Below are 26,356 nucleotides of genomic sequence, written 5' to 3' on the forward strand. Positions count from 1 at the left end.
AAAAGTGAGTTGTTGACTTTATATTATAGGACCCTGTTTTATCTACTTGCTCCGTGCTCAAAAATTTTTAAGAATTTTTGGAGACGGTCCTGACGGCCTATACTAACTTAATGAGATGAGAAATTACTAATCAACTAGTGAGAAGTTATAATAGTGATGACTACAACATTAGATAGATGTATATAGTGAAAACAAATCGTGTGTGAAGATTGAAAAATGGGCATAAGGTGAATTACGTAGCACGCACCCAAACCATGGATCACCTTTTTTAGGCAACTAAAAGGGACTGAGGTGCAAAAGAATGGGGACCATAACCTTTAGCAAATCCAAAACTTTTGCTGATTCATGAAGACTTTGGCCTTGCACTTAGACACACCAACACGGCAACACCAAGCAAGCACTTGTTTCGCCTAAGCCCCGTCTCCTTAAACAAGTAGTTCCCTTGCGTCTGTTTGAGGCGCCTTAGGCCACACATCACACGGCCAGGCCCATCTTTGACTGCATAGCTAGTGACAACTATGTCTGGGTGAACAGTATTGATTTACCATCTTCTAGCACTCCAAAAACATGATCTTTGTATAAGAAAAGGTGATAGAATCTACACCACCTCAAACAAAAACATTTTTATCAGACCACCCGTACTCGTGAGATTTTAGGGTTTTTTGGACGAAAACGCCGGAGCACGCCCCTCAAGCGGCCCCCGTGAGCGTTTTTTTTTTTTTTTTTTTTTTGCAAAATTCGTATGGAGCGTTGTATATTACACGCCGGATCGAACTTGAATGGGCCAATCACCTGTTTCCATGCTCCATTTGTCCAATAACATTTTTTATGGTTTTTTTTATTTATTTAATTCTATTACACCACAATGTCCACATCCCCACTATACCCATTTTAGAAAACGTCTCATAATACCCCATTGCTAACTGGGCTGCAACATGGCACATAACGCTCAAGGATAGGGGCATTACCACTACACATGGTCTCAAACAAAACCCAATAGTCATAAGCAAAAATTGCACACGTGACACTCATCTATTGGTGGACAAGGATCTCTATAGAGTATATAAGATGTGTCGATAGAGTTGCAAAAAAAACCGTTTTGGAAAAAAAAAAAAAATTGTAACCGTTTTGTAACCGTTTATTGAGGAACCAGTTACAAACCAATAAGGACCATAGCTTAGAAACCAATTTGGGGTTTTCAAAAATGAAACCGGATTTGAACATGTTAAAAAAATATTTATAATTGATTTTTCTTATAAGAAAATATATCATTTAACCAAAAACAATTAATTTAATCGGTAATTTCAGTTAATCAGTTCGGTTTATAACATATTTAGTTGGACATTTAGGGTATTTAACATTATCGAACCAGCTATTAACCAAACCGGTTATTGGCCAACCGGTACTGACAATTTTGACTAATTACTGGGTCGGTTAATAATCAATATGTGCACCTCTAGTAGTGTGTCCGGCAGTCCGGGCCAATACTGATGGGTCCAACCCAGTTGTTTAGCTACTAAGCAGGCTTATTCAGCACTAATATGAATGAAGGAAAAAAATCCCTTTGCTGTGCGAGCGTATTACTTCCTCCTACTTGCACCAAACGATTTTCAAATACTTTATTTAACAAGCATATATCTTTACAACACTCGAAAGTATTTTTTTTCGAACCAGTAAAATATAGTCAGGTAAACAAACCCGAGTCCCCGACTTCCTAGAATCACCATGAGATATAAAAGAAAATCCAGAAAATAACTACCAACAAATTCAGCATTATACCGAGTCTACTAGAAATCCTTTTCAACAATCATACCGCGAATTAAAAATTCAAAACTTATAGAAACAATTGGTAGCTCTCAGACCGTTTGAACTGCTCTGTCGAAACTTTCTTCTGCGGTTAATCCCCGTTTGACCAGCATGTGTTCTGGATGGGTGAGTTTCAACTGACTGCAAATAATAAAAATAAAAAAAAAAACCAAATTTTGCTTAAAGGAAACTCGACATATTGTTTCCTAAAACATGTGCACTCACGTCATCGAGTTAATATGAAATATACAAGAAATGTGATTCTACTTTCAGACATATGAAACTCATAATCTGGAGAATTTAGTAGTTGAAAGCAAACTCATAATGTCAGTAGATGACAAACATAATATCGTGCGGCGTCACATAAAAGTAGATTTTTGTAAGTATGTAAAATACTCCAGACAGTACCAAAGCAACAATGCACACACATGCGATGAGCATACCTTAAGAATCGCGAAGAAGGTTTCCCAAGATGAAGACAGCATACAACCAGGTTTGCTAGTGTTTCTGGATCCTTTGCATCCTACATCAATCAAGGCATCAAAGGTCATACTTAGCAGGTGCAATTTTGGAGGCCAATTAGAGAGCGGAACGTTAAATGCTATGTTATCACAACTGAACAACAGACGAAACACAATAACCCACTTTGTCTCACTATTCATCCTAGCCAATCACACACTGCCACATGTCAGCCTTGTTTATCACTTTAATCCCTCATCTTTAGTAATAACATGTTTAGCCCCTCTACTCTAATTCCTTTGTTTTTCTCTTTAACTTAATTAGTCCCTCAACTTTGTTAATAACATGTTTAGCCCACCTACTTTAATAAATTTTCAAATTCCTTCGTTTCTGTTTTTTACATTACTAACTAATATAAACAAATATACATGTTTGGTGCCTCTTCTTTAATAAAGTTTAATCAACACAATTTTAGTCCCTCTACCTTAATAAAGTTTTCAAGTTCCTTTTTTTTCTTTTTTAACCTTACTAATATACACTTAATTTTTTTATTCTACGATTTGACATTAATTTTTGTAACGTCATTTTTAAACCGACCGGCATTCGCACGTAGGGTGGTTAAGTTTGAAAGTTCTTTTCCCCATGGTTCTACATTATCTCTTTCGGTTGGTATACCGAGTACCAGTACTATACTGATAACTGATCATCAAATTCTCGCCACAACTCACGGGGTTAAAATACTAGTTATATAAAGGAAACAACCAAGCAAGAAGCAGAAATATGTTTTAGCCCATAAAATCTAGAACTAAGTGGTTTAAAATGACTTGTTCAATCAGTTGGGTTGACTCATTGACTGACAGTTATCAATAATCTCAAAGGGAGTGAACAAAAAACTTCAACTGAAAAGACAAGAGTTGGTTCAAAATTTACCTTGTTAAGTGCTTCTAATAGAAATGATTCAGCTTCATCAAAGTTGCCCATGTGCATGCAGCACACAGCTTTCCCATTGAGGACCAGACTAGTCATCTGGTACTTCTCTGAGAAGTCCTGAAAGATGAGATATGCTTCTTGTATCTTTGAACCACCCTATTTCAAAACAAAGTAGCAGTAAGAATAGTGTAATACTGTAACTTATAGTTTAAAGGCAAAATTGCACTTTTCGTCCTTTATGTTTCGAAGTTTCTGCAGGCTGTCCTTTAAGTTTAAAAATTACACTCTATGTCCTTTATGTTTGCAACCTATAACGGGCGGTGTCCTTTCACCTAAACCCAGTTAACTTTTTTATGTTAAAACCCCTCTTTGTAAAGCTCCTTAACAGCAGGGACCATATGTGCAATATTCATTCTCTTTGAGAGAAAAGAGGGAAGTCCGGTGACCGGACACACCTCCGCCCGGCGTTTTTCCGGCGCCACACCTCCGGCCACACCCACTCAACCTCCTCACCCTGTACCGCCTCACACGCACAACCCACTCTCACCCATCTCTCGTCCCTCATCTGAAACAGAAACGAACCACCACCACCACGATCGGTGGTGGGTGTCGGAGGCGAGAACCGCAAGAGAGAGAGAAGCAGAGAGGAAGAGATCGGAGACACAGAAGCGAAGACGGCAGTGACACCGCCGTCTGCGGCGGCGGCGGGGAAGACGGCAGAACCCTCCTTCTCTTTTCTCCTTTTTTCCGGTTCGATTCAGGTCTGGTTCGTCGGGTTCAGGTGCAGGGTTGGTCAACACGGGTCAAGGGTTGGGTGTTTCAGTTGGTTCGGTTTGAGTGGTGACGACAGCGGTGGTGCTACGTCGCCGGCGTTGCCTGAACCAGAAGAGAGAGAGGGATGTTGTAGGATGAGCGTGGGGTGCGGCCGGAGAAGATGGAGATGATGTTTATCGCGAAAGACACGGAGTTGCCGGAGTTGCCGGAATCTGGCGAAATTGCCGGCCGGAGTTGCAGAGAAGATGGCGGCTGTTTTTGTGTTTGAATGTTTCACTTTTTAACATAAAAGGTCCCTCATGTTTGAATTTAACGTTAAAAGTTAACTGGGTTTAGGTGAAAGGACACCGCCCGTTATAGGTTGCAAACATAAAGGACATAGAGTGTAATTTTTAAACTTAAAGGACAGCGCCTGCAGAAACTTCGAAACATAAAGGACGAAAAGTGCAATTTTGCCTAGTTTAAATGTATAATAAAATAGCATAAATGAGAGATTACAAACCACAGCTAAATTTAGCCATGCAGTAGCAAGTTGAGTTAGTGTGTGATCCTCATCAATCTGTTGCATAACTCTCAATTGCTTCTCAGCATGATCTGATCTGTGCATCTTGAGATAAATCTGGACATTCAAAGCGTTCCTGAAAGTGGAAAAAGCACCAGGACCAGATATAGAATGAGAACTCTTGCTTATCTATGATCATTCATTCAAACTATAGAGCTAAAACATCTTGATGCTGCTTAATACAAACAATCACAACCATATATTCACTCATCTGCAGTGAAACGATCTTAAAATCTCATGTTATCAGCTTTAGTGTTATAGGTACTTCCTATGAAAAAAGTGACGGCCTAAACAAGCATGTATATTTGTGACTTATCGAAATGAACACATAGACAACAATAGAGAAAATATATATAAAAAACAATGTAATGTCTTGGTTCATTCTTCAATTATTAATGAGAGGTCAGAGGTGAATGAGGATAGTGAATAGATCAAGGTTTAAAATAACAATCAGAAATCGCAAAACGGTGAACGTAGACTTTCAGAGCAAGCACTAACAAGTTGAAAAACATCAAGCAGGAGATATTTGAACATGTGGTAACTGTAAACAATAACATTGGAGGATGACGAAGATATAAAATAAACGAAAAATTGACCCAGAAGTAGACAGTTTAGGAGACTTCTTATGGTTGATGACAAAAACATATGATTTCAAAAATCAACAGCAAACATGCAAAAAATAGCAATACTGTATAAAAAGATGCTAAAGAGGCAGAGGCAGAGGCAGAGTAAGACTAACAGTTCCATAGTTCCTCCAGCATGTGTGTGCTTCAGAGCCTCATTATAGTCCTGTTCATGCATGAATATGATCCCGGCAATAAGCCTGAGTATCGGGTTGTTCCCAATGGCTGCATCACTCAACCACTCCCGTATGCTTGAAATTACAGTTTCCTATCATATCCATGTGAAAAAAATGATTACACAAGTTGACCATCCAGTTATCAATAGAGCAAAAGAAGTACACATACTAACTTTACACATGATGCAATTCACTTTAATGAACATGGTTCTTCAATCACATAAAACAATGATTTACTATTTTACTTTCAATGATTCTCTAAGTCTTCCTCATTGCAGACTATGAACATAAATCTAATTCCAAGACTTATATTGTAACAGCATGATTATGTCTACCTAAAGCCCTAAATCACTCAGGAATTCATGATTCAAAAAACAGCAAAGCATGCTTCGTGAATAAAACTTCTAGCGCCAAATTAACCTCACCATTACAAGAAAATGAGTTCAATCACATGATCAATATGAACACTTCAGATTTTACATAAAAACTGATAACTAAATCATATAGCAAATACTACCAAACATAACAAAATCAATGCCTCTTATAATCCAACAGAATACGTTAGTATAACAATCCCTACAACACTACAGTGTGGAAAAGTAGATACAAAAAGTCAACAACCGCCTTAAACTTCGCCCTATTACCTTTCAGTTATCTATTTCCTTGAGTTTTTCAACTTTCTAGGGCAACACAGCCTCATGTCTAGCATCATATCACTTGCACATTCACAGATCTGGAAAAAAAAACAAAAAACCTAGATCCATAACACGAGATTTCACCTTATTACCAGTGCTCAAAAGGTATATGGCAAGCAATTTCACTGCCCGTGGAGCCATTTTTATATAACAAACTGATAACACACATTTAAACATATAACAAATGCTACCAAACATGCAAACATAACAAAATCAATGTCTCTTTTGATCTAACAGAATACACTACTATATCAATCCCTACAGCACAATAGTGTGCAAAAGTAGATACAATAAGTCAATAACATCCTAAACTTCGCCCTATTACACGTCAATTATCTATTTTCTAGAGATATTCAACTTTCTAGGGCAACACATCCACATATCTAGCATCCATACCACTCACACATTCACAGATCTGAAAAAAAACAAAAAACCTAAATCAACGAAACAACATTTCACCTTGTTATCAGCGCTCAAAAGGTACATAGCGAGCAACTTCACAGCCTGTAGAGGCGTAGCCGCAGACGAATCGACCTCGTTAATCACAAGCTGTTGTTGAAGATCCAAAACAAAAAATTAGAGATCAAAACAAATCATATCAGCAATTACAACTGATGAACGATGAAATCAAATCAATTACTTACTTGATAGCTTCCGAGAGCAATGTAGGATCTGTAAATGAGGCAATCGCGTTCGATCGCATCCTCTTCGGAGAGGTTTTGAACATCGCCGCTGTTGATTGCTGCTTGAAATGCTCCGATGTAGAAGTTGTTTCTCAGTGCGAATAACAGATCTGGTGCTCCCGCCATTGTAAGGTTAGATCTAGGTCGGTGGTGTTAACAGATCAGGAGAGAAGATGGTGCACGAGTTGTAGGAGATGAGTGATTTTGTACGGGTGCCGTTCTTTATCAGGGAGACGATTAAAAGGAACAAGCAAAAGAGTTTTTTATTAGTTGGTTACGAATTACGCGATGGTATCGGTTTGGTTTTTTTTTACAGTACTACTGACACTTGTTATATCAACTAAAAGAAAAAACCTTGAAAAAAATAAAATCTTGATACAATAAAAAGGATATTGATATGTATTTTACATCAATCAAAAACCGTAATAACAAATATCATCGAAACTGGTTCTAGTAATACAGTACCGATGTTGTTCGGTCGGAATCGGTTTATTTCGTCATGGTAACGGCACTTGTATAAATTAGCTATTTGAATACAAATTATAAGAGATAGAAGGAAACGGTTTTTAATGATTATTATTAATATATAATTATAGAGGGTGTTCATTTATGTTAAGAGGGTGTTTGGGATTACGTTTTGAAGTGATTATTTGATTATTGCGTTTGTAAAACATAAATAATCTAAAAAAATGTTTGGATGAAAAAGTGATTATCTGCCTCCAAAACGCAGTTTTGGAGAAGCATGTACCTACATACTTTTTCAAAACGCAGGTTTGAAAACGCAAAATCTATTTTGAAAACGCATAATATATTTTGAAAACGCAACACCAAACACCGCCTAAGAACTGTGAAAACCGCATAATGTATTTGTATTTTTTGCTTTAGGTGTGATACAGATGACAATAAGCGACTACCTCCATGTCTTATTAATTCATCAATGCACTATGTACAAGAGTTTTATGTGGTTCCCACGATTTTTAATATAAATTTGGTTTTGAAAAAAAATGTACGTAGATTTACTGAACAATGAGGAACAAATTACTGATTTTCGGCCATTGACTTATTTTAATATTCAATCTTAACGACTGGTTTACTTAATGTCTATTGTATGAATTTCACACCGAATCTAGTCTTCATTGTAATGTGTCCAAACTCTTTTTTCACACGGTTTTTTATTTTAAACCTCACAAATAACTATATATGTTGATTTATTCTTTCTAGTTACGATAGTACACTGTAGTGGTGAATTGTTGTGTGATAGTGTATACTTTCCATTGCCTTGTCAAGCAATTGCTAGGTAAGGTTGATACTCGTTATGCTTCAACTCCGCTTACTTCTTTCAATGTCGGGGAAACATAAAGAAGAAAAAGGAAGAACTTCATGCTTATCACTCTATTGATTCAAAGAAATCAAAACGGTGTTGTTGCATATATGCTCAAATATTAATTGCTTACTTTTGTGATAATAAAAATTAGATGACACAATTTAAGTATCATACGGAGTTGATTATAAGGGTAAAGAGGGATGGGTGCGGCAAACACTTCGGTGACCCCGTTTGCTGATCGGCAATTCTGCCGCCGTCGCCAAAGTTGCCATGCGATGATGATTGAATCAGTGACCACTCACCGCTTGAGGGAAGAGGAGAAGGAGGGGATATCTAGTGGGCCCCTTCTCTTTCAACAAATCATAATTTTTTCCTATTTTTTTCTTTTCTTTTTAAGAAAAAAATATTTGGGTAAATCACCCCTTATGTTTTTTGGGCAATAGAAAAGTTAGGGAATTGACATGGCAATAGATGATTGGGTGGATGTAAAGTTTACCCCATCTCATGAGGGGTGCACCCCTTTCAGTAATGGCAATGGGCCGGGTTTGGGCCGGGTATTAGTAATTCCAAGCCCGTACCCGGTTGTAATTCTTTGGCCCATACCCGGTCGTTACCCGTTGGGTATTTTGTAACACCCCGAAAACAGGTTTGATAATTAAACCCCGCTAATACTAAAAACGGGTAAAGTACCGTTAGTGGTAAAAGTAACCCGGTAAATATTAGGATTTAAATAAATAATCCTAGTATTAATTAAAAGTGGATAAGAGCTTTCAAGAAAATAAAATGGATAAAAGACCCGAGTTAGCGGGGCTTAAAGTAAAACGGGTTATGACTTCCCGAACCCATTAAATTAACTAGGAATAATTAACCTAGTTAGTAATATGTGACTAAGTTATAAATAGTGAATTATAGTTCATTTGATCAAAATAAACACGAGGGACTAAAAAGGGGACAAGTGTGAAAGTGTTTATAATTAAAAGATTTAAAACACCAAAACACACACATGAGTGTGTGTTTGGTCGAATAACATCAGGAGGGTTCCTTCAAAACCCTAAAGCTCACAAATCCAGCAAAATCGAAGATGAATCAAGCAAAGAAATTAGGGCTTTAGCTAAATCCTTGATCCCCTAAGCTAGGAGGTCACAAGGTATGTCGATTTTTGTAATTCGGTGATATCTTGAATTTATGATGAACACCCACAATCGAAATTCTTGAGTGCATGTGGAATGTATGGGTGATATTGACATAAATACAAGTCTAGGAACAAGTCCTAGAAGCAAACTTGTAGAATTAGTACCATAAGACTAGAGATTTAATGATATCCCTTATATGTGCTAAGTGGGTTTTCATGATAAAATGATGAACACATGAATTTGAGTGTTAAATTGTGAAATTTGAAGATAGGATGCAAGACCTAGATGTTGTTTATAAACACTAGACATAGAGATTTGATTCTTGATGTAAATCTTGGTGAAAATAACTAGTTATGAACTAGTTAGTAAACATGTAAAATTATGCACATTAGGTGTTTGTTAAAATGCCTAAATGAGAACTAAAGTGTTGAAATTTGGGGTGAAACGCGTATTTGAATTATATGGCAACTATGCGTAATATGAAGTGACAAGGGTTCTAAACATCATGTTGAATTAGACTCAATTGTGTAAACCGTGTGATTGAAAGTAATTAACTTTTGATAAGTTAATCTAACCAATGATATGATCGAATGATAAATTCGGTATAAGAAGCGTAGGATGGAATAGTCGTAAATGATTATCACTAACCTAACCATCTTACAATTACAATGATAGTTTGACGCTTGGCAAGCTAGGTGAAAGCTTGGGGAAGGAAGCGAGTCAAACGAATCAAGAATGAAGGAAAAGCATAATTCGGATGCAAGGTAGGTATATCTTACATTAGTCATGTATTTTAGAATATTCTTTTTTTGTATTAATTACGTAAAAGACATATACCTAATTGAGATATGGTGTTCCGACGTATAGTCGTACGGAACAGGATAATCAAATATGATAAGAAACCATAGTGATGGCTAAAAATGAGTTAAATCGGTAATTCGATCATATTATGACGAATGAAACATGTACTTTTAATGGTTATCATATAAGGTAAATCATAATAACCAATAAGGGCAAAATGGTAATTTGGTCACACGTTGACCATAACCGTTAGTTTTGAAAGACAACTATGACGTAAGCTGCTAAGATATGAATTTGTAAGGAAAATGACCGCACGGTGCAAACCGGAGCGAGTCATATATACGATGTGGTAATAAATGTCATCTCGCTAATATAATTGGTCATTTAGACCAAACGGGTCAAAAGGTGAAATTATCACCCTTTGACAATATCGACTAATGGGTTGTCGAGTTGTATGATTTTAGGAAATAAACAGCACATGGATGTGTACATCGCTATCACTTAGCAGCCACTAAGGCAAGGTATTGAAACGGGTCAATATATTGATCCGAGCCAGGTATGTATAATGATACAACTTATCATGTAGAATTTGGAGTTCTATAATAGTTAGACAAGGTTAAAATAAGATATTCGGTTATCTTTAGGTAAACCGAATAAATTGAGTTGTGATTATGGTGTTTTAAAAACATATTGCTTTCTAATTAAGATTATAGTTAAAAGGTCGGATTTTGGGTCAAACAAGTACTTAAAAGTCCTTTGTCGTAAAAGAAGGGTGGAAATTGACCAAAAAACCCTTATAAGCTAAATTGAACAAACGACCTATAAAGGTTGTTTGAAAACGAGTTTTATGAGTAAATAAATATTTAGAATAAGTATAGAAAGTGAGAGATGTAAATACTTGGGTCAAACGACTATATAGGAATCTTTGGCGTAAAACAATGATCCGAGGGGTAAAACTCGGAACATATGGATTTCCACATTTAATCCATCACACATATAGTTGTGGTGGAAGATTATTTGATAAGAAATGTAGGAACATGATACTAGAAATGAAGGGAAGCGATTTTAAGCTTTAAAGTGCTTAAATACCCTTAATGGGTCAAAATAAGCACTTGAGCGTAAACGGGTTTTAATTAAGTAAGAAACCCGTGATTTATGATTAATATGATAGGAGATATTGAAATTATGAATCTCATGAGTTTATAGATAAAACAAACATGTTTGTTTGATAAAATCACGAAAGGGTCAAAATTTGGTAAAAGGGGAAATAAGTCGAAGACTTAAAAGTCAGAAATTTTGTTAATCCGGATGTTGGATTTTAACTCCATTAGATGGAGAATTAAATTACGGACACGTAGGAAAAAGAATCGGGTAAAACGGATTAAAAACGAGAGAGTTATGCTCGTTTCCGTGAAAACGAGTTATGCTAGGAATATGCAGCACCAGCAATCAACAATCTGTCAAAAATCGTTGCTGGCGCGACGCCACGGCCTCCCTCACGTGACGCGACGGCGGTGGCGCGACGCCACGGCCTCCCTTGCGCGACGCCAAATCTGGATGATGATCAAGTGTCAAACTAATAATTTGAGTATGGAACTTGCTTATACTTGGCGTTTAAAGTGTCAAACTAATAATTTTAAATGGTTTTGACCGTAGGTGAATATGGAACCAAATCCGGATGGTGATCAAGCCATTATCAAGAACCGAACGCACTAAACGAAGCTTCCGCACTTGATCTATTTTGTCTTAGCATTATGTAGATACTTGAACTATGTTTTCAAACGTTATCTAGTAGACACTTGAAGTTATGTTTTGTATGTTTAATGGATATTTTCCTTTTAACTGAAATCCCAGGATCAAATATGGTCTTTTAATCAAGAAAGTTTTTTGTAAACTTGATATTGTAGTATCAATTCCTTGTTTTGTATCATTAATTTTGTTACATTAAGTTGGGTCTTACATATTTATCCATCGGGTATCGGGTATACCCGCAGGTAACAGGTATACCCATTAGTTTGTTAAAAATATCATTGAAACTCTCATGTGCATTTTTCTACTATAATGTTTATATAATTTACTACTTTAATAACTACAACAAAGGAAAATATGACCAATAACATACAAATATATCATATTCAAATGCATATTTGAAACATATATCTGCATAATTAACTAATTAATGTACTGCTACTTTGAAGCACATAATGTCAGTTTATATAATTTGCGTTTAATTGAACACCAAACATGAAAAATAGTAGCATTAATCAGAACCCAAGTTCCCTAACAACTTGAAATGTGTTTAGAAAATTCCAAAACTAACACACATTTTTAATTTGCATAGAAACAACATAACCAAACATCAAATCTTGTGTTTGTATGTTAAAGTCTTGAAGACAAACAACAAAGCAAAATAATATGAATAAGTGTATGTACTAAAGTTTATATAAATGGAAAATTAAATTTAAAATAATATGCTTTTCGGGTATTATTCGGGTAAGCGGGCCGGGTATCGCTAAATCCCATACCCGTACTCGTACCCAAATATTTTTATATTTTTAATCCCATACCCGGCCCATACCCGTCGGGCTTCGGGTATACCCGGCCTGTATGTTTCGGGTTTCGGGTATACCCGTCGGGCTTGGGCTTTTTTGCCATCCTTACCTTTCACCATAAGATTAAGATTATACGGAATATTACCTAACCTCGTAAGTTCCACTTTGAATCATCATTTTAGCACAATACAAGCATGACAACTTATTTAACATCAACTACAACATGAATTGCATATTTTAATCAGGTTCAAGCTAAAACAACAAAGTTTGGTGGATTATAACTATCATCCAACTACGGGTCATATAAAAAGTTCGGGACTCCATTTGATCACTGACAACTAATGTTCAACGTTTTCAACACGATCACATACAACATTGTGATTCATCAACACTTTTATTCAAGTTTCAAAATAATATGGTTTGATTTAAATGCCATAGACAATATTTTTATAACATTTTCCACTCATTTAAGCTAGTATTTTTTACACACACAATTAAAACACCAAGTTAGGCCGAATTTTTGTCAAATCCCACTATCATTTTCGTCGAATTTTACCTTATCATCAACAATTGTTAACTCCAACAATCTCCCGCTATTTTCAACATAATACGTAAACTCGTCCCATTGCTCAATACCTCAAACATGCACACATTTGGAGTTCAGGATTCTAACTAGTTTAAACATTTGTCTAAGCTATTTCTAACCCAAATCAACAATAATTTTTCAGATTTAGACACATTTCATCATGAACCCAATAACCTACACAAAAACTTGAGTTTGGGTTAATGATTTGTTAACCAAAGCTTGTTCTCCACTTGGAGATGGTCGTCCTCAACTTCAATACGTATAATGTTTTACCTTTTTTTCATGGATTATCACTCTCACTTGTTTCTCTATCTCACACACGCTTTCACACACTTCTTTTATAGACCTATTCCAACTTACATGGCATACTCACAAAGGTAATCGAGTATTGTTTTAAGTTTCGCCTCTATGCCTCTTAGTCCTTTAAGTTTCATAATAAAAAGTATGTTTGCTCTAAGGGGCTGTTTGGCTAAGCTTATTGGAATGACTTATTTACTTGTTTGCTTATTTGAAAAGCAAATAAGTCATAAGGGAATGACTTATTTACTTATTCCTCTCACATAATAAACTAACCCAAACACTTTTTAACTTTTCAAAAAGTAAATAAGTAAATAAGTCACTAAAATAAGCTTAGCCAAACAGCACCTAAGTTTGCCAATTCCCTTTTACACGCGTATACTTATCAAGTTAGCATATAAGTTTGTTTAACCCGAACTTAATTATGGGATACATAACTAAATACTAGTTGTCACACCCTGACTTTTACGGAAGCGTGATTATTGGTGTGACTTCTTAATACCATTGCATATGATCATAACAACACTATATGATAAAACCAGTAGATGTACATTGATGTGCGTAAAGTGTGTTATATTTTTAGATGTATATTTAAGCCCTTTTTACACTTTTAGCCAAGTTTTAAATTTATAAAACACGATATTCACTAACACTAAACACACATATGGGCAAGTGCACCCATCGTGGACGTAGTATAGTGTTGGTAAGATACCGAGGTCGTCCAAGGACACAAGAGCTTTTAATACCGGTTTATCCTCAACGTCTAATCAAATCAAAAAGTGAGAAAAATGTTTTAAACTAAGAAAAGTAAAAACTAACTAAATGCTGAAAATAAAAATAAAATAAAAACAGATAGACAAGATGAATCACTTGGATCCGACACGTGTATTAGTATAACCTTTGATTATTTTCGCACTTTTGCACTTGTTTAAGAGATTATCTTAGTTATTGTAGTAGGCCCCTCTTTTGAAGGCGACGTTACCCTCAACCCAGTAGTTTGAGTCAGCAAGGATACAATCCTAAAGGGTCGGATTATTGAAAGATAATGAATTAAGTTATTAATGCAAATTGTGGTAGGCCCCGCTTTTGGCGGTGACGTTACCCTCGGCTAAGTAGTCTGAGTCAGCAGGGATACAGTCCTAAATAGCCGGGTTATAGTATTAATAGTAGTTAACTTATGAGGGGGTCAAAGAGTTTGGATCCCCGCCATCCAATACCTATGGGCATTGAAGGAGATCCTACTAAAATTGACCCAGGTCCCAAGCAGGACCTCTAAACGCTGAACAAGGGCAAGACCCTTACCAAACCGTTCCCTTAACCCCCGACCAGGTAGCCAACATACCTCCATATAGACCGTGGAGATATGAATGGTGAAAATCTTTTATTTTATATAGACAGTAAAATAATGCCAAGACACCACGGACAAACGATAAGGAAAGATCACCTTCAACATAAGTAACTAGTTATTAAAGTCATTAATACAAAACCAAATAAAAAGTGCAAAAGATTAAAAATAAAAAGTATTATACTAAACACTTGTCTTCACCAAGTGATGTAAGAGACTTAGGCAAACATGGCCTTGATTGTCAAGAACTCTTACGATCAATCTTGGATCCTGAGACGACTCACACACACTCTACGATGGACAATGGATGATGGTGGTGGATGATGGTGTTATGGTGGTGGTGGGTGGTGGATGAAGTGTGAGAGAGGTGGTGTGCCAAGGGATGAGAGAGAATGAAGCCAAGCTCCTCTATTTATAGGCTGAACAGAAGGCTGGACACGGCCCCGTGTCCGCTGGACACGGCCCCGTGCCCGTCTGACATTCTCTCACTTCATTAATTGTAATTGCGAATTACAATTAATGCGCCTGCTATACTTTCACCACGCCCCCGTGCTCGCTGGACACGGCCCCGTGGTGGGCAATGGAAGCTTCTACTGGTTTGTCTTTTCTGCTGCTTCCTGGGCACGCCCCCGTGTTCGCTGGACACGGGGCGTGTTCAGACTCTGTTTCTTCTCTTTTGCCTTGGGAGGTGCCGTTGAGGGTCCGGGCAATCCACTTTTGTTCCTTTTTCTTGTATTTATGGTAGAATTAGTTGTCTTTTTGCTTCTTTTGTGATTTTGAGCTCATTTCATCCTGAAAATACAAAAGGAAGACAAAAACACTCTTTTTCCAACATTAGTACTTAAAAAGGGTTAGTTTTATGCCTTAATTGATGTGATTTATATGTTGCATTTTACACACATCAAATACCCCCACACTTGAACTTTTGCTTGTCCTCAAGCAAAACTCTTTAAATGTGGCTTACACTCCCAAATGGAATAGGTAGAAGAGAAGTTTTTTAGCTTGTCCTAGAGTGTCGGGAATCCAAGGTTTTTATAGGTTTTATTTTTATTTATTTACAATCCTATTCGTTATGATTTATTTTGAACGTTTCATAAGATAAATTACTTATTTGGGCATAGCATGCCTTATTAAAATTCCATTTATATACAAGTTCACATATCTCACGGGAGATCACTCAACACTCGGCCGAAGGTGTATATTTTAGTGAATCACTCGAGAGCGGCACGGAACTTACGTCTTCCATAGGCTTGCCAAGCAATCAATCCTCCTCCTTTTTAACTTTTTACCTTTGTAAATATCAAGAGGACTTTTTGGGTGAAGGCTTGGGTTTAAAGGTGGGTGGTTGGTTAGTGGTTAGTAAAAAGGGCGAAAATCGTAACAAGCGTCGGTTTTCGTGAAGTACCTTGTTTTTAGTGACTTTTTTTTTATTTTGAAGTATTTCTCCAAACAAGCTTTTATAGCTTTTGTTTGTTTTTGACTTCATCATCATCATTTTTTATTTTTTGATCGTCACATAAAAAGGTGAGTTTACGAAAAAGCGAACTTGTTCCTAAAAAAAAAAAGGTTTTTGGTGGGTAAAAAGGGTTTTGGGGTAATGAAATGAAAGGTTTAGGCTCAAATGGGCTATCTAGGGGGATTTTGGGTAGGTAAAAAAAATGAAAAATAATGGTTTTGAAAGAAAAATGGTTAGTCCTAATGCCTCCATCATTTACTTACTTGGGTTTAAGTTGGTAAGGACCGGGAATGTATCGTCGTGGCAAGTTCTAGATTTGTAAGGACCGAGCGGCTATTCACACAAGAAACGAAAAATGAGCATTTAATCTAAATATGTGTATTTTTATGCTCAATAAAGGCTCAAAACTCACTTTTGTGGGAATGGGTTTTTAATGTGACCAAGCATATATAATCGAATTTTTAACTAGACTTGTTATACCGTTTCATAATTTTCTTATGTTGGTTCTTTTTTTATCACGACGCTATCGGTTGTAAACTTGTAAAAATATAACCTTTTTAGAACTTGTTATTCCCAACTTAAACTAAGACAAGTAAATAAAAAAAATGAAAAAGTTTTTTGAAAAAATTTGGGGTGTTTAGCGGTTCCAATAGAGTTTTGTGTAAGACTTGTGTTTAGGATTTTGCAAAATTTCAAGGTTTTAGCATCCCCCCCACACTTAAATTACACATTGTCCTCAATGTGTCCAAAAATAATGTTTTTGGTTGATTAGAATGTGTAAAAGTGGATTTAAAAGCAAAGGTTTATGTTACTGGCAGTCTGGACACGGCCCCGTGCCCATTGGACACGACCCCGTGGTGAACTGCCAGTAACGATAACTTACAGAAGCTGAACACGGGGGCGTGTCGGCTGGACACGACCTCGTGTCTGGCAAAAAATTGCAGGTCAGTAGCCAAACAGCAGATCTGGGAGATGAACACGGGGGCGTGTCGGCTGGACACGTCCCCGTGTGGACAATCTGTTAGCCCGAAAAATAGGTTTTGTCTCCCGGTTTCTCCATCATGGGGCTGCAAGTGCTAATGTTTAGCACTCTAACCCTTGCATTGCACCTGTTTAAACACTAAATACCAACCAAACAAGCACAAACCATCCTAAATTATCATCGTCAAGCATCATCCAAACACAAAGTAAAAATAAAACAAAGATAAAAAGTAGTTAGAGAAAGTAAATTGTTCGACAAATGGCACGCAGGCCATGAATTGTTTGATAGATAGAAGGGCACTTAAACCTGTGGGCTCATCACCAACCAGCCCCTTGTTCCTCCAAGCCTCCTACTCCATGTCTTCATCACTACCATCACCTCCACCCCCTTGCCTCGCCATGTACTCCCGGATGCTACCGATATCATCTTGTATATCGTTAATGTTGCGTTCGATAGCTCCAACCCGGTGGTGTGTGTTGTTGGCGAGATTGTAGGTGTTCCTTGTGCACATGAGGTTTTCCTGCAAGAGATCATGTAAAATTTGAAAGTTAGGAAAACCACCTCCTTGAGAGGAGGATTGGCCCGCATCGCCTTGGGGTGGATACTGAAAATGGGGATGTGGTGCATGAAGAACTAGAGCCTCTTGCGGGTTCCATGCATAGCCTTGCGTTCTCTGAAAGCTCACCGTCCCGTCCTCCGCTTCATAAAGCAAGTTCATGGATCGGCAAATGTGATAATCGACCCGTCCCGACCATGGACTCCTTTCGAAGGACCTTGGGATATTCGTGAAGTGCTTGAAAAGACGGTACACCCATCCTCCGAAGAAGATCGGTGTAGGAGCATGAGCAAGGCGGTTTAGGTGCATGTTTCGCAGTAGGAGGTACGGAACATCTAGAGGCTTCTGGTTGTGGATGCAGTGAAGGACAACCAAATCTTTCAACCCAACAACGCCACTACTGTTGTGGCATTGGTTCAGCGAGTACGATAGGAGCCTGTGGATGTATCGGTATAGCGGGTCCCTCAGTTTGGTACTTTTGGTGCTGCTCGGGTTGTAGATTCCTTCACCTATTTGAGCCCATGCGGCTTGGCGTTCAGTTGCATTCAAGTCTCGTAACCCCCTGTATTCTCTTCATTCCCCGCTTCCTCTTCACTATATAGCCCAATGATGGCTCCAAACTGTGCCATGGAGGTTCTAAACGTGGTCCCTCCACATCGAAATTCGACCGCGTCATGATCAAACGGTTCGCGCCTCGAGTTGAAAATGAAGGTGCTGTAGAACTCCATCGTGCATTGATGTACCGACCGTAGTCGGGTGGTCAATGCGACATGCAGTGGACCGCTCACAATGTTGTTGAAGCGGTCAAGTTGGTTCACCATGGTTAGCAAATCAGTACACGCCCGCCTTGGGTACTCTTCCGGTCTTGTTTGTAGAACCTCGTACCGTGCCCTAGCGTCCAGTTCATTTGCGTAAACCTTGTGAATTTCGACATCTGAAAAGAATACATAAAAAGTTAGTACGAAACAAGGAAAATCAGAGTGAAACTGCAAACAGTGGGCTGGACACGGCCCCGTGTTCAGCGGACACGGCCCCGTGTCCAGGCGTCTGTAACTCAAAAATTCCATTTTTCGTCCCGGTTTCGAAAACCTGAAAATTTTTAGCCCAATAGCAGCGGTTTCCCCCGAAAATGAAACCCTAAGTGTCATTTTTCCCAAAACAAACCGTTTACCCTTTCAATTTCGTGTTTTTCGGTTCAAGAACAAGGGTTTGGGGTTTTATTTGGAAATCGGACAAATCTATCAACAATACATGCTTATTCACTTTCTACTACTCTAATCTAAACTACTACTAACAAATTTTATCAAAAATTTTGAGTTCGATCCGGATGAACATGAAGAACCCTAGATTTTTCCCCAATTTTTGATGTTTTAACTACATGCAAGTAACTAATCTAACTACTAATGAAGATAGAATCATACCTTGACGTTGTTAGATTCGGTGGTGACGTTGAAAAACTGCAGAAAATCGCCTCAAACCAGAGAGTTTTCGGCTAAACGGGGCGTGTGGAATGGTGTAACTGATAGGAAAAGAGGGTTTTATCCCGACAGTCGTCTCGACACGGCCCCGTGTCCAGCGGACACGGCCCCGTGCCGGGCAAAGTTTTTGAATTTTTTTTTTATGTGCTCGTGTGCATGCCCCTTATTTCCGAAAAATGGTTAGAAGATTTACCGGTTTTTAAACGTACACTTACCTGTAACATGTCGGGTATGAGTTTATTCGTTAACCGTCTGAAGTGAGATCTCCTCTTCTTCATCCTCAATGGATCCTCGGTAGAGTTTCAGCCGTTGGCCATTGACTTTAAATGGTGTCCCATTTCGAGTTTTAATTTCTACTGCACCGTGTGGAAAAACATGGGTGACGGAAAAAGGTCCTGACCACCTAGATTTTAACTTACCAGGAAATAATCGAAGTCGTGAATTAAACAATAGAACTTGGTCTCCAACCCGAAATTCATTAGATTTAATATATTTATCATGCAAATTTTTCATTCTTTCTTTATAAATTTCGGAGTTAGAATATGCACAATTCCTAAGTTCGTCTAATTCGTTTATTTGACAAAATCGATTTTTACCGGCATTTTCCAAATCTAAGTTTACGTTTTTTATTGCCCAGTAGGCTTTGTGAGCTATTTCTACTGGCAAGTGACAACTTTTTCCATAGACGAGTTTATATGGGGTTGTGCCTATAGTGGTTTTATAAGCAGTTCGAAAAGCCCATAAAGCGTCGTCTAATTTGTCAGCCCATTCTTTTTTTATTTATTCCTACGGTTTTTTCAAGTATTCGTTTTAAACCTCGATTAGTCACTTCGGCTTGCCCATTTGTTTGAGGATGATATGCCGTTGAGACCCGGTGATAGACCCCATACCTTGTTAATATTTTTTCGAGTTGATGATTGCAAAAATGGGTACCTCTATCACTTATCAAAGCCTTTGGTGTCCCGAAACGAGAGAACAGCTTTTTCAGAAATTTTACCACCACTCTTCCATCATTTGTTGGAAGAGCCTCGGCCTCTGCCCATTTAGACAAGTAATCGACTGCCACAAGTATATATTTGTTTCCCTTTGACGGTGGGAAAGGTCCCATGAAGTCGAGTCCCCACACATCAAAGATTTCACAGACGAGAATGCCATTTTGAGGCATTTCATTTTTGGAAGAAATATTACCTGATCTTTGGCAGGCATCGCATGTCTTTACAAGGTTTTGTGCATCCTTGTAAATGGTCGGCCAGTAAAATCCTGCATCAAATACCTTTCGTGCGGTACTTGCGGCACCATGATGTCCTCCGTATGGACCTTCATGACAATGATGGAGAATTCTTCGTGCTTCATTACCATAGACACACCTTCGGATGAGCTGGTCGGCACACATTTTGAAAAGATAGGGGTCTTCCCAAAAGTAATGCTTTACATCAGCAAAGAATTTTTTTCTTTGATGATGTGGCCATCCTTTGGTGACTACACCGCTAGCTAAGAAATTAGCGTAGTCGGCATACCATGGTTCTTGTCTACTTTCCATCATTTCCAAGGATTCCGTGGGAAACTTCTCGTTGATTTGCTCGTCTCTGGTTGTCTCCAAAGCTGGGTCTTCTAAGCGTGAGAGATGATCTGCAGCAGTGTTTTCTGCTCCTCTTTTGTCCTTGATTTCAATGTCGAATTCTTGGAGGAGTAGAATCCATCTTATCAAACGGGGTTTTGCGTCTTGCTTCTTGAAGAGGTACCTGATGGCTGCATGGTCTGTATAGACTATTGTTTTAGAAAGAACAAGATAAGAACGAAATTTATCAAAAGCAAATACCACCGCTAGTAATTCTTTTTCTGTAGTTGTATAATTTTCTTGCGCATCATTAAGAGTTTTACTAGCATAATAAATTGGGTGGAAATGTTTTTCTTTTCTTTGTCCCAAGACTGCTCCAACAGCGAAGTCACTTGCATCGCACATGATTTCGAAAGGAAATTTCCAATCTGGCGCTATCATGATAGGTGCATTGACTAGCATTTCCTTGAGGGTTAGAAATGCTTGATTGCATTCCTTGTCAAAGATGAAGGGTGCATCTTTTTCAAGTAATTTTGTTAGAGGCCTTGAAATTTTTGAAAAGTCTTTGATAAACCTTCTATAAAATCCGGCATGTCCTAAGAAACTTCTGATTGCTCGCACGGAGGATGGAGGAGGTAATCGAGAAATAGTCTCTATTTTTGCTCGATCAACTTCCATTCCTTCGCTTGAGATTTTGTGACCGAGTACTATTCCCTCTGTTACCATGAAATGGCATTTTTCCCAGTTAAGGGCGAGGTTAGTTTCCTCACATCGGGATAGCATTCGTTCAAGATTATCGAGGCATTGGTCATATGAGTCTCCAAAGATGGAAAAGTCATCCATGAAGACTTCCATTGTCTTTTCGATCATATCATGGAAAATGGCGACCATACAACGTTGGAATGTTGCAGGCGCATTACATAGACCGAATGGCATGCGTCGATATGCAAAAGTTCCGTAGGGACATGTGAAAGTTGTTTTCTCTTGGTCTTCTGGTGCTATCGGTATTTGAAAGTAACCTGAAAAACCATCTAAGAAACAATAAAATTTATGACCGGATAATCTTTCTAACATTTGATCAATGAAGGGCAAAGGAAAGTGGTCTTTCCTAGTCGCTTCATTTAATCGCCTATAATCTATACAGACTCTCCATCCTGTGACGGTTCTCGTTGGTATTAATTCATTTTTCTCGTTAGTTATTACCGTCATACCTCTTTCTTTGGGACTACTTGAACGGGACTTACCCACGGGCTATCGGAGATAGGGTAGATTAGTCCGGCGTCGAGTAGTTTGATGACTTCATTCTTAACCACTTCTTGAACATTGGGGTTCACTCTTCGTTGTGGTTGAATTACCGTCTTGTAGTCATCATTCATTAAAATTTTGTGCGTGCACATGGAAGGGCTTATTCCTTTAATATCTACAAGCTTCCAAGCGATCGCGTTTTTGTGTTTTTTAAGTAGGTTAACTAATTTCTCTTTCTCTATATTACTTAATTTAGATTAAATAATTACGGGTAAACTACCTTCTTTGCCTAGAAAAGCATATTCCAAACCTTTAGGAAGTTCTTTGAGCTCAATGGGTGGGTCTTTAGAAGACACCTTATTTTGTGGCTCATCTAGATCAAGAACCTTAAAGGTTTGTTCTATGGCTATCTCTTCCTCGAAAAAGTGGTCCTCTTCGTTGGTTGTATCGGGTGGTTCAGCTTCATCTTCAATTAGGGGGTCATTGTTGCCAAAAGGATATTTCATTGAGCGCTCAAGATCTATGCTCCTTTTGAATGCCCCTAATTGGAGAGGTAGATTGTTAAATTTCCGGTTTTTCAAAGCTCTATGAGTTTGTACAAAAGGTTTTCCCAAGACTAAGGGGGCGTCATCTAGGATGACGAAGTCGGTTGGGATTACCATTTGATTTGTTTGAACCAAAACATCTTCAACTACACCGATTGATTTTATTACTTTCCGATTGGATAGAAAAATGGGTATTTGAAGTGGAGTAAAATCACTAACACTTAATTTTTCAAAAATATAGTTAGGCATTATGTTAACACAAAGATCCTTATCGATGGTGATATTGCTAATAAATGAATTTTGAAAGAAACATGGAACCGGTGTAATGTTAATTTCAAAAGGATCTTCTTTTATTAGCGAGGTTTGATCATTAGTTAACTTAACACTTACTAAGTCTTTGATTTTAGCACTAGTGTTTAACTCTTTTAAAAACTTGGCATGAGGGGTTATTAAACAATGATTTTCGAAAGTAGGTGACAAGAGGTTAATTTCTTCAAAATTAGACTCTTCTTGAATTTTAACATTATCGGACTCACCATTTTCGTTGTTTAACTCATGTGTCGGTTTTTCACTTTCTTGTTCTTCCATTTTTACACTTTCAACTATCTCTACGTTATTATCATTTTTTAGCTCTTCTCTTGCGCGGGGTTCCTCTTCCCTTGCGCGAGATTCTTTTATGCAACGTTCGATAGTTTTAATGTGTTCTAATGTCCTATTGGTCACTTCGGTGAGATTGAAAGAATTTGGATCCTCAAAGCTTGAATCCGGTTGTTCGATCCTTGGCTCCTCATAATTCTCATATGAAGTAGATGGTTCACACCATTGTTCTTCATTGTAAGTATATGATGGATAAGGGTCGAAACTTTGTTCTTCATAGTACTCATATGAGGTGGGTTGTTCACGCCATGGTTCCTCATAATAAGAGTATGAAGGTGGTGGCTCATATGTTGAATCTTCAAAGTATGAGTATGAAGGCTCATACCTTGGTTCATCAAAATATGAGTATGAGGGAGGAGGTTCATACCTTTGGTCTTCATAGGATGTGTATGAAGTTGATGGCTCGTACCTGGGCTCCTCATAATGGTTGTATGAATTGGATGGTTGATATGAGTTATTATATTGAACCGAGCGTGCGTTACGACAATTAGTGCAATAATTACCCCTATAATCATCCTCATCATAGGTGTAGTTGTAACCTCTTGAGTATTGATCCATAAGAATCACTCAACAGATCACAACTGAGTCTCGGGACCAGAAAACAAAAATAAGACGGAAACAGAAGCTGGACATGGCCCCGTGTTGGGTGAACACGGCCCCGTGTTCAGGGTCTGTATCTGGGCGTTTTAATTAAAGTTACTGGTCACGTTGAGCACGGGGGCGTGTTCAGTGAACACGGCCCCGTGTTCAGACTCTGTATCTGGGTATCTAACTAAAAATATGCAGCACGGGGGCGTGTTCAGCGAGCACGGCCCCGTGTTCAGGCTACTGTAAATGCAAACTAAACTAAAATGCAGAAAAATATGCGCGCGTTTTAAAAAGGTTTTGAAAAACTGATTAGGCCGTCGATTTTAAGCTTTCTTAAAATCCTTGTGTCCCCGGCAACGGCGCCAAAAACTTGATGTGCGTAAAGTGTGTTATATTTTTAGATGTATATTTAAGCCCTTTTTACACTTTTAGCCAAGTTTTAAATTTATAAAACACGATATTCACTAACACTAAACACACATATGGGCAAGTGCACCCATCGTGGACGTAGTATAGTGTTGGTAAGATACCGAGGTCGTCCAAGGACACAAGAGCTTTTAATACCGGTTTATCCTCAACGTCTAATCAAATCAAAAAGTGAGAAAAATGTTTTAAACTAAGAAAAGTAAAAACTAACTAAATGCTGAAAATAAAAATAAAATAAAAACAGATCGACAAGATGAATCACTTGGATCCGACACGTGTATTAGTATAACCTTTGATTATTTTCGCACTTTTGCACTTGTTTAAGAGATTATCTTAGTTATTGTAGTAGGCCCCTCTTTTGAAGGCGACGTTACCCTCAACCCAGTAGTTTGAGTCAGCAAGGATACAATCCTAAAGGGTCGGATTATTGAAAGATAATGAATTAAGTTATTAATGCAAATTGTGGTAGGCCCCGCTTTTGGCGGTGACGTTACCCTCGGCTAAGTAGTCTGAGTCAGCAGGGATACAGTCCTAAATAGCCGGGTTATAGTATTAATAGTAGTTAACTTATGAGGGGGTCAAAGAGTTTTGATCCCCGCCATCCAATACCTATGGGCATTGAAGGAGATCCTACTAAAATTGACCCAGGTCCCAAGCAGGACCTCTAAACGCTGAACAAGGGCAAGACCCTTACCAAACCGTTCCCTTAACCCCCGACCAGGTAGCCAACATACCTCCATATAGACCGTGGAGATATGAATGGTGAAAATCTTTTATTTTATATAGACAGTAAAATAATGCCAAGACACCACGGACAAACGATAAGGAAAGATCACCTTCAACATAAGTAACTAGTTATTAAAGTCATTAATACAAAACCAAATAAAAAGTGCAAAAGATTAAAAATAAAAAGTATTATACTAAACACTTGTCTTCACCAAGTGATGTAAGAGACTTAGGCAAACATGGCCTTGATTGTCAAGAACTCTTACGATCAATCTTGGATCCCGAGACGACTCACACACACTCTACGATGGACAATGGATGATGGTGGTGGATGATGGTGTTATGGTGGTGGTGGGTGGTGGATGAAGTGTGAGAGAGGTGGTGTGCCAAGGGATGAGAGAGAATGAAGCCAAGCTCCTCTATTTATAGGCTGAACAGAAGGCTGGACACGGCCCCGTGTCCGCTGGACACGGCCCCGTGCCCGTCTGACATTCTCTCACTTCATTAATTGTAATTGCGAATTACAATTAATGCGCCTGCTGTACTTTCACCACGCCCCCGTGCTCGCTGGACACGGCCCCGTGGTGGGCAATGGAAGCTTCTACTGGTTTGTCTTTTCTGCTGCTTCCTGGGCACGCCCCCGTGTTCGCTGGACACGGGGCGTGTTCAGACTCTGTTTCTTCTCCTTTGCCTTGGGAGGTGCCGTTGAGGGTCCGGGCAATCCACTTTTGTTCCTTTTTCTTGTATTTATGGTAGAGTTAGTTGTCTTTTTGCTTCTTTTGTGATTTTGAGCTCATTTCATCCTGAAAATACAAAAGGAAGACAAAAACACTCTTTTTCCAACATTAGTACTTAAAAAGGGTTAGTTTTATGCCTTAATTGATGTGATTTATATGTTGCATTTTACACACATCAACATCCATTAATTTAAGTTTAAAAGTAGTACAACATAATTGTCTGAAATGACGAGACCAAATTCAAGTTACCAACCATAACATGTTTTAAGGAGTTCAAAAAGACTCAACAAAAGATTTTAAAACAACCCCGAGTTTAGGACCACGTATCTCGTCCAGGATTAAGATACGCCTCCTAAGCCCGAATGACTTGGATGACATCTTTATTCACAACGCAGCTTAAAAACTCCAACGCCCGCCAGATCCATTTACTAATTCCCTGAAATACATGTAGTTTGAAAAATCAACAAAAGTTGAGCGAGTTCATGTGTAAGTGAGTATGTATAAACCTTTGTAAAAATGTCTGTATGTATGAAAATCCCTGGTATGTAGCAATAAGGAAAAAGAAACCACCATTGGGTTGCAAAGCCAATGATAAGTGTGAAGTGATGCAGGAAGACTCAAACCTAGCGGATTTGTGCGTCGGGCACTTAGTCATC

At 38.2% G+C, this 26,356-nt stretch overlaps 1 protein-coding gene across 1 annotated transcript; it reads right to left on the bottom strand.

Moving 5' to 3' along the window:
• Nucleotides 1–1,594: 1,594 nt before the first annotated feature.
• LOC110890569 (coatomer subunit epsilon-1) lies at nucleotides 1,595–6,962 on the bottom strand. The gene is made up of 7 exons (XM_022138181.1): nucleotides 6,670–6,962; nucleotides 6,485–6,574; nucleotides 5,271–5,422; nucleotides 4,472–4,607; nucleotides 3,196–3,351; nucleotides 2,250–2,329; nucleotides 1,595–1,947 (listed from the first exon to the last, which is right to left on the bottom strand). The coding sequence occupies exons 1-7, from the start codon at nucleotides 6,832–6,834 to the stop codon at nucleotides 1,857–1,859; spliced, it is 870 nt and encodes a 289-aa protein (XP_021993873.1). The 5' UTR covers nucleotides 6,835–6,962; the 3' UTR covers nucleotides 1,595–1,856.
• Between the last annotated feature and the right edge of the window lie 19,394 nt (nucleotides 6,963–26,356).

Source organism: Helianthus annuus, chromosome 11, assembly GCF_002127325.2.
Source record: "Helianthus annuus cultivar XRQ/B chromosome 11, HanXRQr2.0-SUNRISE, whole genome shotgun sequence".
In the NCBI taxonomy this organism is placed as follows: Eukaryota; Viridiplantae; Streptophyta; class Magnoliopsida; order Asterales; family Asteraceae; genus Helianthus; species Helianthus annuus.